At 35.0% G+C, this 18,284-nt stretch overlaps 1 protein-coding gene across 4 annotated transcripts in view; it reads left to right on the top strand.

Moving 5' to 3' along the window:
* Positions 1-18,284, top strand: part of AP3B1 (adaptor related protein complex 3 subunit beta 1) — a 263,254-nt gene that overhangs the window by 51,714 nt on the left and 193,256 nt on the right. For all 4 annotated transcript variants that reach the window (XM_034656409.1, XM_002920289.4, XM_034656410.1 and 1 more), the window contains exons 4-6: positions 11,190-11,285; positions 11,894-12,054; positions 15,660-15,726. In XM_034656409.1, the coding sequence (XP_034512300.1) occupies positions 11,190-11,285; positions 11,894-12,054; positions 15,660-15,726 (324 nt within the window). The remainder of the gene's footprint in view (positions 1-11,189; positions 11,286-11,893; positions 12,055-15,659; positions 15,727-18,284) is intronic.

The following is an 18,284-nucleotide window of genomic DNA, read 5'->3' as shown; positions in this document are numbered from 1 at the left end:
AAAAGTACCATTAGCTTTTGCTGTGGTACAAATTTGCTGGTGATGAAATCTCTTATTTGAAAGTATTTCCATTTTATCTCTGTTCCTAAAGGATCATTTCATTGGTCATAGAATTCTGGGTTATATAGTTGTTGTTTTTCTTTGCTTTAAAGATCCTCTGTAATTCCTTATGTAATGTCCCTATTAATGGAGTAATTGATACCACTTATGTAATTTGTCATTTTTCTCTTGATGCTTTCATGTTTTACTCTTTGACTTTCAGTTGTCTTGCTTTGAGCTTCTTTGTGTTCATTTGACTTGGTGTCCCTTGAGTATCTTAGATCTGTGAATTTCTGCCTTTGATCAAACTTAGGGAAATTTTGGCTGTTATTTGTTTTCTGTTCTTTTGTTTTGTTTTCTTTTTTTTAAGTTTTGGGTTACACCATAATTCGACACTTCCAAACATCACCCTGTGCTCATCATGACAAGTGCATTCCTTAATCCCCATCACCTATTTAACCCATCCCCTACCCTGCCCCATGGTAACCATCGTTTTGTTCTCTGTAGTTAAGAGTCTATTTCTTGTTTTGTGTTTCTCTCTTTCCCTTTGTTTCTTAAATTCTACATAGGAATGAAATCATAGGGTATTTGTCTTTCTCTGACTGATTTATTTCACTTAGCATCATGTTCTCTAGCTCCATCCATGTCATTGCAAATGGCATGATTTCATTCTTCTTTATGGCTGAGTAATATTCCATATATCCATAGACACACATACACATGCACGGACACACACACATCCACCCACCCACCTCTTCTTTATCCATTTGTCAGTCGATGGACACTTGGGCTACTTCTATATCTTGGCTTTAGTAATTAATGCTACTGTAAACATCAGCATGGCCATTATTTCTTCATATAATATTTTGCTCCATTCTCCTCTTCTGGTAGTGAAATTACATGTGTGTTTTATTTTTGATATTATCTAACAGTGTATGAAGCTTTGTTGGTTTTCTTATATCTTTTTTGTTTTCTTCACATTGGATTTTTATTCATCTGTTTTCTGGTTCACCTCCTCATTCTTCTGCCATCTCCATTTGATTGTACATTTAGTGAACCATTTTTCATTTTAGAATTTCTGTTTGTTTTTTTCTTATTTTTTCTGTTCCTTTGCCAAGATTTGCTTTATTCTTCATTAATTGAGAGCACAACATTTTCTTTTACCTAATTAAGAATAAGTGTAATAGCATCTCTAAAGTCGTTGTCTGCTGGTTCCAATATCTTGTTTATCTCAAGCTTGCATTTGGTTGATTTTCTTCTGTTTCTTGTGTCTGTGTATATGTACACAGTATTCCAATATTCCGTTTCCTTAGTTATTCTTATTTTGAGTTCTGTTCTTGACATTACATTAAATCCTGGAGATTCTGTATTCTTTTATTTTTCCTCCACATGTGGTATTTTTGAAGGTGGTTATCTTGGTTCAGATTGGAAGTTGTATTTCTTAAGTAGCAGCTTCACTCTCATTTTGTATTTTTTGTCTTTTGCTAAGCTGCTTTGAGTCTGTTCTCTGCTTGCATGGTTCAGGAGTTCGTCATAGATGTGGGTGGAGATTGTTTGAGGAGCCTGTCTCCAGCTGTCTCCCTGCTGGGATTCCCCTATTTTCTTCAGTGGCCATAATTTTCCTAAGTTCATTTTTTTGGTTCCTTTCACCAGAGAGACTGGTTTGTCCATCAGTGGCTCTATTTGTGCTTCATCCAGTATTCACTTGGCCTCGTCAGAAAGCCATGGGAATGGAGTATTTACTTTACATGGCTCTCTTTCTTGTCATCTTGGAGCATATACTCCTAACCAGAGTATGTCTGCTGCTGTTTCACCACCAGGGCCCACAGTTTTCTGTGGGAAATTGTTCTGGTACAATTTTATTCCAAAATTACCAGAAGTTCAGTTATCTATTAAAGAGATTTAGAAATGAGTTGCCTGCTCCCTGAAGTCTTTTATGTGTTCTCTCATTTTTAACATTTGTGGCCCTCTTCATTCCTTTGTATAGGCCCAAATAGCATATTTGGTATTATTTTCCTTATGACTAGAGGACATTTCTTGTTTTGCTGGTATTTCAGCTTTTGTTTTAAAAAGTCTTTATTTTGCCTACAATTTGAAAATTTTTTTGCCTAGTAAAATCTACAGTTCTAGGTTACGGTCTTTTTTATTCGGTATTTAAAAAATATTTCATCGTTTTCTGTCCTACAAGTTTCCTGTCATTGTTAATCTCTATTTCATTGTGTGTAATATGTCTTTCTTTTCTCTTGTTGGTTTTAAGATTTTCTTTCTAGAACTGGATCTGAACTTTATTATGATATGCCTTGACGTCTTTTTTTTTCATGTTTATCCTCCTTCAAGTTTGTTGAGCATCTTCTATTTGTGTACTTTTGGTTTTCTTAAAATTTGGAAAAATTTCAGCCATTAATTTTTCAAAAATGCATTTTCTCTCTACTCCTTCTGGCACTTCTGGTACACATACAGACTAATTGATGTCCTACAGGTCACTGATACCGTGTTCGGTTTTTTCCCAGTCTTTTTCTGCTTGTTTTGATAGTTTCTCTTGCTGTATACTCAAGTTAACTGACTTTTCCTTTGTTGTGTCTAACTTGTTAATCTCTTCAACTATGAACTCTTGTATTTTTCATCTCTAGATGTTTCATTGGGTCACTTCCACATCTTGCAGTTCTCTCCTCAAGATAGTCATATTTTTGTCTACCTTCTTGGGCATATGAAGCATATTTATAGTAGTTATTGTAAAGTCCCCTTCTTCTTCTTCTTCTTCTTTTTTTTTTTTTAAGTTTTTTTATTTATTCGACAGAGATAGAGACAGCCAGCGAGAGAGGGAACACAAGCAGGGGGAGTGGGAGAGGAAGAAGCAGGCTCATAGCAGAAGAGCCCGATGTGGGGCTCGATCCCATAACGCCGGGATCACGCCCTGAGCCGAAGGCAGACGCCCAACCGCTGTGCCACCCAGGCGCCCCTCTTCTTTTTTTTTTTTGAAAAATTTTATTTTAAAGTAAACTGTATTCCCAATGTGGGGCTCAAACTCATGACTCTGAAATCAAGAGTCACATGTTCTACCGACTGAGCCAGCCAGGAGCCCTTCTGCTATTTTTATCATTTCTGTCATATTGAGTCTTTTTCTATAGATTGATTTTTCTCATGGTTATGATTTACATTTTCCTATATTTTTAATATCTTTAGTAAATTTTAATTAGATACTAAACAATATGAAATTTATGTTGTCGTTTGCTGGATCTTGTTGTATTCCTTTAAATTGTGTTGGGTTTTTTTGTAGTGTACAGTTAAGTTATATGGAATCATTTGATTTTGCAAAGCATGCGTTTAAGCTTAATCAGGGAGTACAGAAATATTTTTAGTCTAGATTAATTTAATCCCACTCCTAAGGTGATGCTGTTTTTAGGATTCTACTCAAAAATCCATGTGTTCATCAGACATTTTCTCTCTGGCTGGTAGAAACATGAATTATTCCTACCTTTTTGTGATCCTTGAGATCTGTTTTGCCTACATTCTTCCAGTGCTTGTTTTTGGTGTTCTGTGTTCTTTTGTTCTTTTGTTTTGTTTTGTTTTTTTGGTCTGGCCTCAGATAGTTTCATCTCACTCTTGTGCATGTCAGTGCTTAGTCTAAGACTTGGTGATTGTTGTCTACAGTGTGTGTGCTCTCTCTCCCCCTCTCATTATCTCTATGAAGTTTCCTTCTGTTTGTTTTTCTGCTCTGCAAATTCTAGCAGCGTTGGCCTCTGAACTTTGATTTCTCTCTCCTCAGCACAGTGAGTATTCTGGATTCTGTTTGAGTTGCCCTTGGTGTGCTGGTGGATATACTACCCTCTAGAGTCACACTCATTTGACTTTTCCCTCTGAGGATTCACATACTGTGCTGCTTGTTATCCAACATATGAAAACTATTTTTCCCTCGATCTTCTGTTTGGTTAAGGTAGGAGGGTAAATCAGGTCTCTCAGCTATTATTGAATTATAGCTTCATATAAAAATCTGTAATTGTTCCTAAAGCCTTAAAATATATATGGAATGTTATTGATCAAATGAAACATTAGTCTCAGTTTTCCCTACTTTGTATGTGGAATTGTCAGTTTATAACTGGTGACAAACTTGAAAATTCACATCATCTTTTCCAACCTCCACATCAGACTTCTATAGCAGTGTCTTATAGTGTTTTATGGCCAGAATATACTGACTGAGCCATATATCTTTAGCAATTTTATAGTCAATGATTAAGTATTTTTAGTTTTAGAGACAGCATTTTTTTTTTAATGAAAGGATTGGGTAGGTACAGAAAGAGTGACTAAAATAATCTTGAGAATGATGGTAGAATTTTTTGTTTAAGTAGAACAATAAGATCAGTGAGGTCACAGTTTAGTTGTTATATAATACAAATACAAGATTGATATGAAGTAGACTCTTAGCTATTATTTTAACACTATAACAGTGGATTGGGTGTTACTATGTCTCTAATGTAGTTTAAATAGTTTTTCCTCATATAAGGTAAGTTAGTTTAAATAATCTTGGATTTATGTATTCAAAATCTGGAAAGTAAAAGTAGGAGTATATTTTATACAATTTCTAGAGTACACATTTCCGTATATAAAAAGAAAAATTTTCCTCACCATTTTAACTTTATTAGAATAATTTACAAGATTTTAAAGATAAGTACTTTAAACCCATTTTTAGATACTGTTTAAAGTATACTTAATTTTTTTTATTAGATAATGCATACATTATATATTTTGGATAGGTGAATTTTGCTACCAAAATGATTAGCCATCATAAACTCAGTTTGACTAACTTGGGTAAATTAAAAACAAAACACTTAATTGATTTAATATTGGGCTTAGGTGTGAGTCTCTATTCCTAGGAACAATGATTGCTAACATTTAAAAGATGCTGTGTGTGCTAGGTTGTTAGTACCTCACATACATCCTCATTTTATCCTCATAAATAGCCCTGTGAGGTTGATTCTGTCATTTCCCAAATTTTATATATTAGGGCAAGATAACAGAGAGGTTGAATTATCTGACCAAGGTCACACAGCTAGTACGTTTCAGAGTTCAGAATTGAAAGCCAGGTGGCTTGGTTTTAGAACCCATCTTAGACCCATTCCTCTTTTAGAGCCATCCTGCCTGTTTGGTGCTTCCTTCCTCCTCCTCCTGCCTTAGTTACTTTGGCCCCAAATCAACATCTGGTATTAGCTATCCTTTGGGAGGTATCTGGCATTGGTATAAATTTTTTTATGTTTTAGAGATTGGTAGAAATGAGCAATTCCTTAGAAATTGGTAGTAAATTAACTAGTTCCCCCTGGACTTCTAGTCTTCCTGTAAACAGAAAATTCTGTATTCTTTATTGTTCATCCAAAGCTGTTTGTACTGTTCAGTAGTTATAATAGTAGAATTTACCTGTTTGTTCATCTTTCCCCTTTACACTCAGATTCTCTTATACTGCCTAATGTTCTGCAACAAAAATGTCACTATAAATATAATTATCGGTCTATTTGTTGGATTTCTTTTGTTCTTGAAATACCTTGTTTTTTGAAATATGCTTAATTCTCTAATGTTGTGAGAAAACTGACATAAGCTTCTTAAAATTTATGTTTAGAGGATTGATTGATGTTTCATTGCTATTAACTGCAAAATTTCATTTTTATTAGTACATGCTGCCTTAGACACAGTTAAACTGTACGTCATCTTCCATTTGATGTCAAATGATACCAAAAGTTACCTAGTAAGCAATCAGTGGTTATAGTACAAAAATAATCAAAGGTTTAGTCAATAACTCATGAAGTTTGATGTACTAGTATTGATAAACTAATTAAACAGATCTGCCTGTGTTCTTCCAGCCTACTGGGGCTCTGCTATGATTAGCTTTACAGCAAGGAGTGTTGTAACATTGAATGAAGGTAACTGATGAGAGAATGGTGTAGTCACGGAGCTTTAAGTACTCCCATTTCTGGTCACAGAATGGTTTCAGGGAAACTAGGCTTTCTCTGCACACCTGCAGCCAGTCAGTGCATAGGCCTCTTGTGGTCAATATTGATTGATTCTTATAACAGAACTAGAACAAATTTGGTGTTTTGCAACCTTCTGTGATTTAATATTGTTATGCTTTTTTGCTATAACAGTCACAAAAATCCTTCTCCAATAGTGAGTAATTACAGCAATGCCTGCTAGCTCAGCTGTGGTTCTGAATGTTTCAGTGTTGCCAATATAAACCCCTGGATATATTCTGGAGTTCATAATTCAGCTTTAAAAGTTGCCTGTACAGTTACTTGATAAATAAAGGTGTTGCTGAGAAATAAATCACAGGAGGATGAGGGGATGGGTAGACTCTAACCCATTTTCTTTCAGAACTTTCCAGAGAACTGTAGACTGGATCTGAATATAATTAGTAAAGAGAAAGAATACTTTAAATGATTAATTTTTTTTAAACCCATAAGTTAAAGACTTTCGAGGCAATCTTTGTAATACCTATCATGTTTTCATAATATGTTGGTGTTTTTCTAGGCATCTATTTGGTGAATTACAACCATTGTGGTGGTAAGTTAGATTCCTGATGTAGCAATCTAATGGGAAATGTCTTAATAAATTTTTTCAGTATACCACTGGGCCATGATGTTTCATTCAGCTAATTATTGAACTCTTACTATATGCCAGGCGTGTGATACAGGTACTGAGAATATACAGATGAATAAGGAATGGTTCCTGTTTTTAAGTAACCGCTTGTTCATTCTAAGGTGGATTTGAGAAATATCTTACATAAAAATGCATCTGTGTGTTGATTTGATTTATTGAAAATGCTATAAATCAGTCAACTGGCAAGTGTTAATTGCTTTTTGGCACTGTTGTAATCTTAGGAACTTAAAAATCTGGTAGTGGAGAAAGCTATGTATACCTCAGACAATTAGATAAATGCTTCTTAAACTGTAATTAAAAACTTTATATTTCTATTTAAATATAATCTAAAACATTCGTTATATTTTGGATCATATGGCTGCTATCCTACATAGTAATATCACATAATTTTGGAACCTACTTGTATTCTTATGTAAGATTGCTTACTTCTATGTGAACATTGAAGGGTTTGTGGACTTTCAGTGGCCTAGGTGAGCTGATAACCATCTGTAGATACGTGATCACTTGGGTGAGACTGCTGTTGATTGATTGGCCCTTGGAGGTGTTTTTTTTGTTTTTGTTTCGTTGTTGAGTGAGTTTGTTCCTGATAGGCTGATGTTCCAAAGTGAAGGACTGTCACAGATTGGTTGACTGGCAAAAGTATGTTCATTTAGCTTGAGTTTTTTGACCTATTAGAGAGGTTTAAAACGGTTCTAGTTGCTGTATCTTGTCAATGCTACAGAAAAAGCTGTCTTTGTGGAAATGTAAGAACTTAAAAATATATTCAGTTTGACAATTTTTTTAATAATGAAAAAGTTTCAGATACTTTTATAATCAGAAAAAGTACTATTATAGTAGAAGACATTTGGAAAGATGAGAATCACCCCAAAGTTAAAATATCTTTATTGTTTTATCTGAACAAAAAATTAATATTCATTGTAAAAAAATTAAATAATAAAGACATAAAGAGTGAAGGTCACTGGTTAATGTTACCTCAGTTATAATCACCATTAACATTTTACTGTATAGATTTTTTTTTTAAGATTTTATTTATTTATTTGACAGAGACAGCCAGCAAGGGGGGGAACACAAGCAGGGGGAGTGGGAGAGGAAGAAGCAGGCTCCTAGCGGAGGGAGGAGCCTGATGTGGGGCTCGATCCCAGAACACTGGGATCACGCCCTGAGCCAAAGGCAGACGCTTAACGACTGCTCCAACCAGGCGCCCCTACTATATAGATTTCTTAACTTAGGCTTAAGTTTAAGTCCTAGTTCTTCATTTAATAGATATGCTATCTTGGTCAAGTTATTAAACCTCGCTGTGCTTCAGTTTCTTCATGTGTAAAATAGAAGTAATAGTACCTATTCATTGAATTGTGAATTTAAAATGAATTAGTTTAAGTAAAACATTGAGATAGCACCTGGCATATAGTTAGTGCTATATATAAAGTATTTGCTATTATTACCATATTATGTCCATTCTAAGATGTTGGTTTTGCATTTTAAAGTTTCTGCGAGTGAGACTTAATGTTAAGAATTGATGGTGACTTACAGTTGGCAGGGTTTTTGTTCATAAATAATGGTACATCTTACTGTTGTTGGTGTATCTTAGATTAATAAAATATGTGTTTTTTATTAATATAGAAATGAGATCATATAATGCATACTATTTTGCACCTTCAAACATTTTACAAGGACTTATTTTTAATGTCAAGTATAGATTTACATCTATTTAGTGGCTACATAGTGTAGTATTATGTGGGTATCTTGTGATTTATTTTACTGTTCATCTTTAATAGACATTTTATTGTTTCACTTTTGCTTTTGTGGAAGATATGATTAGCAGAACTTGGAGGAAGGTAGGGTGATAACCTGAGTGGAGATGGAGACAAAAAGTGCAAGTTCTATCTGGGGACTGTTCCTCTTTGACTGGAAAGGAATTTTGGGGCAGATTATGGACAGCATTGGGTACTGAGTTGTTTTTTTTTTTTTTTTTCTTAAAGATTGTATTTATTTATGAGAGAGATAGAGACAGCCAGCGAGAGAGGGAACACAAGCAGGGGGAGTGGGAGAGGAAGAAGCAGGCTCACAGCAGAGGAGCCTGATGGTGGGGCTCGATCCCACAATGCCGGGATCACGCCCTGAGCCGAAGGCAGACGCTTAACCGCTGTGCCACCCGGGCGCCCCTGGGTACTGAGTTTTAATTTTTTAAGAGTTTTAATTTTGTTTTTAAGACTTAGTTGATCCATTCACCACTGAAGAGTATTTGTAAATAAATTTTTTTGTTACTTTCATCTATAATCCTGTCTGTACACTGTAGAAGAATGGATTGGTATCAACAACATGATGTGTTTAGCATTTTTTAAAAATAATGATGAAGTTGTAGAAAGTCTGCTCATTAAGTTTTCACTTGTACTTATAAAATTGTAAAGAATACCAAAATAGGTTGAAATACAAGTTAAGGTCTAAAATTATCTTAAGAGTGTGCCGCGATGGATTGAATTTAAGTTGTTGACAATTTCTGTAGATAAATGTAAGATCTTGCCCTTTTTTTAAAAGAAGAAAACCTGACCAGAGCATTTACTTAAATATGGCTTGATTTAGTCAGTGTACATGTAAAAAAAGATGTATTGTTATGTTATGTTTAAGAATTAGCTGTGTCAGTGGAAGCCCCTCACATGGAACATGGCCTTAACTTGTTTGTTCTACTTAAACCTCATTTGTGGTTTGGAGTACTACACTGAAAGTAATTGAGACAAATTGGAGTGAGTTCAGAAGGAAGCAAACAGGATAGTGAAGGAACTCCAAACTATGCTGTGTTGGGGTGCCTCGCTGGCTTACTTGGCAGAGGATGTGACTCTTGATCTTGGGGTTGTAGGTTCAAGCTCCACATTGGGCCTAGAGCTTACTTAAGGAAAACAAAACAAAACTACACTGTGTTAAAGGAAATTGGAAGATGAGGGAAGGATGGTCATGGCAGTTAATCTTTTAAAAAGTTCAGATTGGTTAGTAGGAACTAAAATATGGCCTGGTGTATCACTCTTTCCTTTCCAGCATCAATTCCACCTATTTTCAGGTACTTTCCCTCATTTCTTGCACTCTTTGAACATTCCATAAAGTTTTAGATCTGTACTCTGCTGATACCTAAGAAATTAATCAGGCACTGGTGTCTGAAGATACTTGAGAAGGAGGATATAGGCTGTGAGCAGTGTCCAAAAGAAGCAGTTGATGAATTTCAACTCAAATTCTAATTTTTATTTAATTTTCATAATACTGTTATAGACAGTGATTAAATTGCCATTTAAAACAGTTTTCGAAAGACACTTTCAGTCTTTTGGAATTTTTATTCCATTAAATTGGTATTATTGTCATAACTTATTCTTACTGAGCTGAAAATATCATGTAGTGTATATTGGAATGTGAATATTACCATATGGTCAGAGTTGGGACACTAGCACCTTTTGATTGATGAGGAAACATAAGTTCAAATACTATGTAGTTAGTGGACAGAACCCACCTCTTTCTAGTATTTGTATCCCTTATTTTGAAAATGTTTTTATAATTCAGTTAATATTTTAATATTCTTGTTTGAGCTTTGCTCAGGGATTTTTTATTCCCTTCAAGAGAAGGTGTTATAAGACAGACTGGTTCTGAACTCAGGTTCACCTGCTCGCTGTTTGAAAATCAATAGAGAGACAGGTGATGGTGAGAAATGAAAGGTTGCGGGGCGCCTGGGTGGCACAGCGGTTAAGCGTCTGCCTTCGGCTCGGCGTGATCCTGGCGTTATGGGATCGAGCCCCACGTCAGGCTCCTCCACTATGAGCCTGCTTCTTCCTCTCCCACTCCCCCTGCTTGTGTTCCCTCTCTCACTGGCTGTCTCTATCTCTGTCAAATAAATAAATAAAATCTTAAAAAAAAAAAAAAAAGAAATGAAAGGTTGCTTTATTCAGGAAGCTGGCAACCTGGGAAGATGGTGTACTAACCTCCCAAAGACCATCTTCCCTGTCCAGGCAAAGCCAGAAAGTTTTAAAGAGGAAGATGTGAGACATTGGGGGCTCGGAGTGGGGGCTATCTGCAGGAGGAGGTGGTGCCCAGGCAAATAGTCATATGTTGACATGACCCTGAACAGCAGCAGCTGTGTTCCAATGAGGTCAGGACTTCTCTGGGGAAGACTGGTCCTTTACTCCTTAAGGCTGGTGGTCTGCAGTTCTCAAAGAAAGTAGGTTATTTCATCTACAGACTTAAAATCTCAGCAAACAAGGATTGTGTAAGCTTGAAGCAAGAACCCTTAAGACCTGTTAGAGTGTTGTTACAAAACACCTTGATAGGATGTTATTGTTACAGATTAGATTATTAAAATGCTTATTTTACAAGCGTTTTTTTGTTGCCATTCATTATCCTACAATATATTAACGTTATAATATAAGCTATTCAGTTATTTACTTAAGGAAAATTGAGAATGGATTTGGTATATAAAACGTTGAATTTTTAATTTTGGCTAGGATTAAATGATTTTTTTTTTTTTTTAACAGATCAAGAAGTTAGTATATGTTTACCTGGTCCGGTATGCCGAAGAACAGCAGGATCTGGCACTCTTGTCCATAAGCACTTTCCAGCGAGCTCTAAAGGTAAATAATAGACTGAGCCAGCAAATAGCTACAAGGTTTGTGCGAAGTTGAAGGTGTGTGATTTAAAGAACTGGAGCAATAATCTAAATAGCACAGTAATGTTTTGAAAGAGTTCAAAGGCCTCTCACATTGCCTAGTCAGTGTCCTTAGAAAATAATATATATGACCAACTAGACCTTTCCCAGTGTGTTTCATTTTCTGTAGGTTCCTTTATGTTCTATTTAATCATTATCATGCATCAAAGAACTCTTCATCATTATACCAACTAGTTGTTCAAAGTGTGTAATGAGGGGACATTACTTTTTAAAGATAAAATTTATAGCTTGTAGCATTTTATCATTGTAAAACTCTGAAAACCTAACAAAGTTTAGTAATGAATGATCAACTAGAATTAAAACCATTACTTTTCTTGTTTAAACATTATTCAGAGAAGTAAACATTTATTTAACTCTTTTTCCTTAACCCATTTCCATATACTAATGCCTTAAATTAAGTAGCTTTTTTCCTATTGTGATATTGTACCCTGTGAGCACCAATTAGCTGTGTCATAAAGATGTCATTGAAATGTTAAACTTGAAATTTTGATGAATATTTTTGCACTTTTTCAGGACCCAAATCAACTAATCCGTGCAAGTGCTTTGAGAGTTCTGTCAAGTATTAGAGTACCAATTATTGTACCTATTATGATGCTTGCTATTAAGGAGGCTTCTGCTGATTTGTCACCATATGTTAGGAAGAATGCAGCCCATGCAATACAGAAATTGTACAGGTAGGTGCTTTGTTAATATTGCCAACGATCTCTAATGGTAATGTGGAACATTACACTCCATGGAGGCTTCTCTGATTAGCTCTTACAGTTAGTCTGTACTTACACTAAGTAAACCCAGTGACAGTTTTTCTCCCCACAAACACTCTTTATTTTTTTATTTTTTTAAAGATTTTATTTACTTATTTGACAGAAACAGCCAGCTAGAGGGGGAACAAAAGCAGGGGGAGTGGGAGAGGAAGAAGCAGGCTTCCAGAGGAGGAGCCTGATGTGGGGCTCAATTCCAGAACGCTGGGATCATTCCCTGAGCCGAAGGCAGACGCTTAACGACTGCACCACCCAGACGCCCCCGACAAACATTCTTTAGACATCTTTAACTTTATTTTGGTTATAGAGACCCTATGCTGGTTTTTACTTGTGAGCCTATTAGGGCCTGTGATAATTTTACAGATCACTTTTATAACTTAAATTTTATAACTTAAAAATGAATGGAATTTGAATTCTCATTTATATAGTATCTCTCTCATGTACATACACATGTATATTGTTAGAAAATTAAGATTTTTTTTCTGTTTATTGTAGGGTAGAGTCTTAAGTGTATTATCCTCTTGATTCACTTTGTTCTTTTTTTAAATTTCTTAAAGATTTTTTATTTCTATTTTTTATTTCAATTGAATTATTTATTTTATTTTTTTTTTTTAAAGATTTTATTTATTTATTTGACAGAGAGAGACAGCCAGCGAGAGAGGGAACACAAGCAGGGGGAGTGGGAGAGGAAGAAGCAGGCTCCCAGCGGAGAAGCCTCATGTGGGGCTCGATCCCAGAACTCTGGGATCACGCCCTGAGCCGAAGGCAGACGCTTAATGACCGCGCTACCCGGGCGCCCCTCAATTCAATTATTTAACATATAGTGTATTATTATTTTCAGATGTAGAGGTCAGTGATTCGTCAGTCTTACATAATACCCAGTGCTCATCATTACATAATGTGACCTTAATGTCCATCACCCAGTTACCCCATTTTCCACCCCCTCCCTTCCAGCAACCCTCAGTTTATTTCCTGTGATTAAGAGTCTCTTATGGTTTGTCTCCCTCTCTGGTTTCATTTTGTTTAATTTTTCCTTCTCATCCCCTATGATCCTCTGTTTTGTTTCTTAAGTTCCACATATGAGTAAAATCAAATGATAATTCTCTTTCTCTGATTGACTTATTTCACTTAGCATGATACCCTCTGGTTCCATCCATATTGTTAGAAATGTCAATATTTCATTTTTTGATGGCTGAGTAGTATTCCATTTTATATATATATATATATATATATATATATATACACACAACATCTTCTTTATCCATTCATCTATCGATGGACATCTGGGCTCTTTCCAAGGTTTGGATGTTGTGGACATTGCTGCTATGAACATTGGGGTGCAGGTGTCCCTTTGGATCACTACATTTGTATCTTTGGGGTAAATACCTATCAATGCACTTTGTTCTCCTTTCTTTCATCTTTTTATTTTTTTAAAGATTTTATTTATTTATTCGATAGAGATAGAGACAGCCAGTGAGAGAGGGAACACAAGCAGGGGGAGTGGAAGAGGAAGAAGCAGGCTCCTAGCGGAGGGAGGAGCCTGATGTGGGGCTCGATCCCATAACGCCGGGATCGCGCCCTGAGCCGAAGGCAGACGCCCAACTGCTGTGCCACCCAGGCGCCCCTCCTTTCTTTCATCTTTGGCCCTGATGTTCCCTTCCTTGTCTGATTCTTTTATAGAGCGATTTTATCGAATTTTAAAATGCTGATTTTGAAATGCAGCATGATACTATATTTATGTGATATTTATTAAAATATCATACAGTGCCTTAATCCTTGTGGAAAACATATTGCCTAAATGAAAGAGTTATTATCTATAATAATTTGGTATTATTTTCTGTTACCATTGATTCCACGAGCTTTTGTCAAGATCATTTTGTGTTTTGGTGTTGGGTTATATGTGTAAGATGTGTGAAAATGGTAGAGGATGTATTACCACATATTTGAGGGGAAAAAAAATCAAACCAATGACAAATAAAGGCAATCTATAATTGAATAAGGTATTAGCATATGATATATATGTATATAGAAAGGCATACTAACCATGACTTTGATAGGCTATGGCTCGGAGATTATCATGTAGGGCTTCAAAATGTAAAGATTTGTAATGAAGTGGGATTATTTAGGAAAGACTGCTTGAAGAAGGGAGACTGGACCTAGAATTTGAAAGAATTAAAACGTTTGTTCAGGGGCGCCTGGGTGGCACAGCGGTTGAGCATCTGCCTTCAGCTCAGGGCGTGATCCCGGTGTTATGGGATCGAGCCCCACATCAGGCTCCTCTGCTATGAGCCTGCTTCTTCCTCTCCCATTCCCCCTGCTTGTGTTCCCTCTCTCGCTGGCTGTCTCTGTCTCTGTCAAATAAATAAAATCTTTAAAAAAAAGTGTTCAGATAATTATAATAGTTAGCAATAAACTTATATAAGTGTGTAAAAAGTAAAAATTCATTTTCTTAGGTTAACTGTCAGACAAAGTTATATCACGCTTATCACTCTCTCTTTTTGCTTATATACTTCAGAATAGGATCCAAGCTCACTGTGACAGATAGAAGTCCATCACTGGACCCCATTTTACCTCTCCAACCCCAACCCTTATTCTCCTTGCCTGGAATTTATCGTCTAATAGCTCAGTACTGCCTGTTAGTACTCTACATAAAATGTTTTTAAATTATTACCATGTGTTTAGTCTTGACCTAGAGAATTTTCTCCTTTTTTCAGTTAAAGCCAAATTGTTAAGATTCATCGGAGATGTCACTTCTTGTAAGAAACCCTCCATAGTCCTTCATCCTCCATTGGTGCTCATTTTATTCCTGTTATCCCTTATACATATTTCTGTTATATGGAATGATTATGTTTAGGGCTTTCTTTACTAGACTGTCTTATTTGTCTTTGTATAATTATTCTTCAGCTTCACAGTAAATGGACAACAGTTGAGTTCCATGTTAGGAAGAAATTATATTGTTATGAGTATTTTAGTGCTTAGAGTCGCTAATAGGATGCATTTCTTACTTCTGTATATATGTAAGCCTTTGCTCATATTTTTTGGGTTTTAGATGGCAGGTTTGGTAATGCATGTCTCTATTACTGAACTGAAATGATAGAAGATTCTTATTTGGGAATTCGCTAGTTGTTTTTGACCATTATGTATCCCTAATCAAAAATCGTTGTTCTGTTACTTTTTTCCCTTAGTTAAAAAAAGAATTCGTTATTTATCTACTTATAATTACTTTTTTAAGATTTTCCAACTATTTTTTAGAAGTGAAGTTGATATTTGGATGCTTTCTTAATGGTATTAGTGTCTGGGTGTAATTAATATGAGCAACTTTAAAAAGAAAGATAGGACACATTTGGGAGAAAAAACATCCCATTTTATTTCAGATTTGTTTTGTTTCCATCTTTACATAATTCTTGCTCTCCCTCCCCCCTGAAAAATTTTTTTTAATATTCTTGAAATGATTAGCTTCATTTAAAATTTGAGTTAAAGGGAAAACATTTAATGTATGTTCTTTTCTTTTTATGTTTTAGCCTTGATCCAGAGCAGAAGGAAATGTTAATTGAAGTAATTGAAAAACTTCTAAAGGATAAAAGCACAGTAAGTGATAACCTTTTTATGTCAAAGTAAAATTGTGTTTTATTTACATAGTGTCATTTTGCCATTGTATATGTGGTGTAATTATTTTTATTGATTTTGAAGTGGTATAAATATTAATGGAGTTCATTAAAATCCTTGAAAAATAAAAATATGTTTATAAAGAGAAAATGTTGTATTTAGAATTTTAGCTTGTTACGTGTTTCTTCATCTGGAATCAGAAGAACAAATTGGGGGAAAAATCCTTTCTTTAATCTCTGGCTAAATTTTTGACTGCTTTGCATGCAAAAGTTTTTATTTCAAGCAATGATTTATTAGAATTTTTAAAGGCTGAATCACCTGGGAACAAGTAGTTGTTTTAAAATAAAGTATTAGTAAGTATTAAAGCAATATTAAAAAATTAGAGGAGTATTATAAATGTGTTTTTTTAAAAAATATTCTAAAACATTTTTTTATTTGTAGGACTGTTTTATTGTTGGTAAGAGTGATCTTACTGGCTAATATGAGTCATCTTTTGTGAATGTACTTAATCTCCTCCCCCTCCCTTTCCCACTCCCATTCTTTTTGTATCATGATAATGAGATCTAGGAATAGTGATGACCCATGGGATCTGCCTATTTTGTCTGATAGAAGTATAGCTATTTTGCTTTCTTATGGTTGCTCTTTACATGATATATCTCTTTGCTTTTACTCTCAGCCTGTTGGTAGTTTTGAATCTAATGTGTATCTCCTGTAGACAGCATATAATTGGATATTGTTTTTTAATCCACTGTGACAATATGTTCCTTTTGATTAGATTGTTTAATCCATTTACATTTAATGTTATTGAATAGTTGGATTTATAGCTGCTCTTTACTTTTCTGTCTCACGTCTTTTATGTCCCTCTTTCCTCCTTTACTGCTTTCTATTTACATTAAGTGAAAACGTTCTTTTGAACAGTTTACTTCCTTTAATGAGTTTTTCACTAAGTACTTTTTCCCCCACTCTGTACTTTGAAAATGTTATATTATACATGAAATTATGGTTGGGGATTTCATTCCTAAGCCATTCAGCAAACTTATTCTATAATGTAGCAGAAATCGTCATTGTATTTCTTCTATAGTGCTTGATGTAATGTAGGAGGTAAGTAAATAAATAAATTTATTTATTTATAAATAAATTAAGGCAGAAAAGAAATTTGATTTCTTTTTGTCTTCTATATGGTATACTTTTTATCTGCTTCTGGGACCCAGATGTGGCATCAGTATTATTGGTATTATGATTAACTTGATTTTAGTAATAATACAAAAACATTTAGTTTTTTTGACATGCAGGACATTTGCCAAGGACTGTGGAGAATATAGTAAGATCTATAAGAAACAGATCCTTTATTTTAACGTAGTTTACCACGATTTCTGTTACATTATAGACTAAAAGAAATTTGTTGCATGGCCCAGGAATGAAATCTCCATTTATAATGTGTGCTCTTCCTAAAAGGATAGTCACAGGTGAAAATTACAATCTTTGTAATAAGACAGAATTGGGTTTCTGTCTGAACTTCTACCCCTTGGTAGCTATATATGAAGCCTTCATAAGTTGCAGTTTCCAAATTTGTATACCTTGTAATTTTTATTTTATTTTTTTTTAAAGATTTTATTTATTTATTCGACAGAGATAGAGACAGCCAGCGAGAGAGGGAACACAAGCAGGGGGAGTGGGAGAGGAAGAAGCAGGCTCCTAGCGGAGGGAGGAGCCTGATGTGGGGCTCGATCTCACAACGCCGGGATCACGGCCAGAGCTGAAGGCAGACGCTTAACCGCTGTGCCACCCAGGCGCCCCTGTAATTTTTAACCTATAAAGTTTTATTTGTTGTGAAAGGGCTGTTGTATATATAACCCTGATCATAGCACCTGACACCATAAAAGGGGGTTAATACATAATTCCAAATAAGAAATAAATGACTGAAAAAGGAATGTAAAGGATAATTTCTTTGTAAATTTGCAACAGTTGGTTATTAATTTCTGACCATTTATTTCCAAAGTACAGTAGAAAACATTGAGTACTTGTTCCTAGTAGGTATTTAATATTTGTCAAATGATTGTGGAATTAATTTGGTGATAGTAATTAGGTTATAGTAATTCGATGTTTAGTACCTTTTTTTTAGTCATAGTAATTAGTAATTACTGGGTTTTTTTTGGTGATAGTAAATTAGCTGTTTACTATCATTTTTAACACTTGGCTTCCCAAATGGTGTATGTCATATTCAGTGTTTGCAGGTAGATCTTAGGGGAGCTTTGATGGTCTGTCACTTATGAGGGACTCCTTTTTCCTGAAGTGTTACATGTTTATATGTTTTTTTTTTTAACTCAAAAGACATGTATCTCTGTCTTTCTATCTGTGTTAAGTGGCAGTAGTTTACACTGATGCCTCTAATTCCAGTACAATAGTACAGGGTTCCTTCTAGTCTCCTACCTTTTCAGCTTCTTTCTCCAACATTAAAAAATGTGGCTCTCATTATCCTCAATACATTTATTTACTTATTTAGTCCCAAGATGAAGAACAAGTGTTTCAAAATTGCTAGC

The sequence above is a fragment of the Ailuropoda melanoleuca genome, chromosome 3, assembly GCF_002007445.2.
Source record: "Ailuropoda melanoleuca isolate Jingjing chromosome 3, ASM200744v2, whole genome shotgun sequence".
NCBI classification, from domain to species: Eukaryota; Metazoa; Chordata; class Mammalia; order Carnivora; family Ursidae; genus Ailuropoda; species Ailuropoda melanoleuca.
The sequence above is the reverse complement of the archived record's forward strand: the minus strand, read 5'-3'. Positions and strand labels throughout refer to the sequence as shown.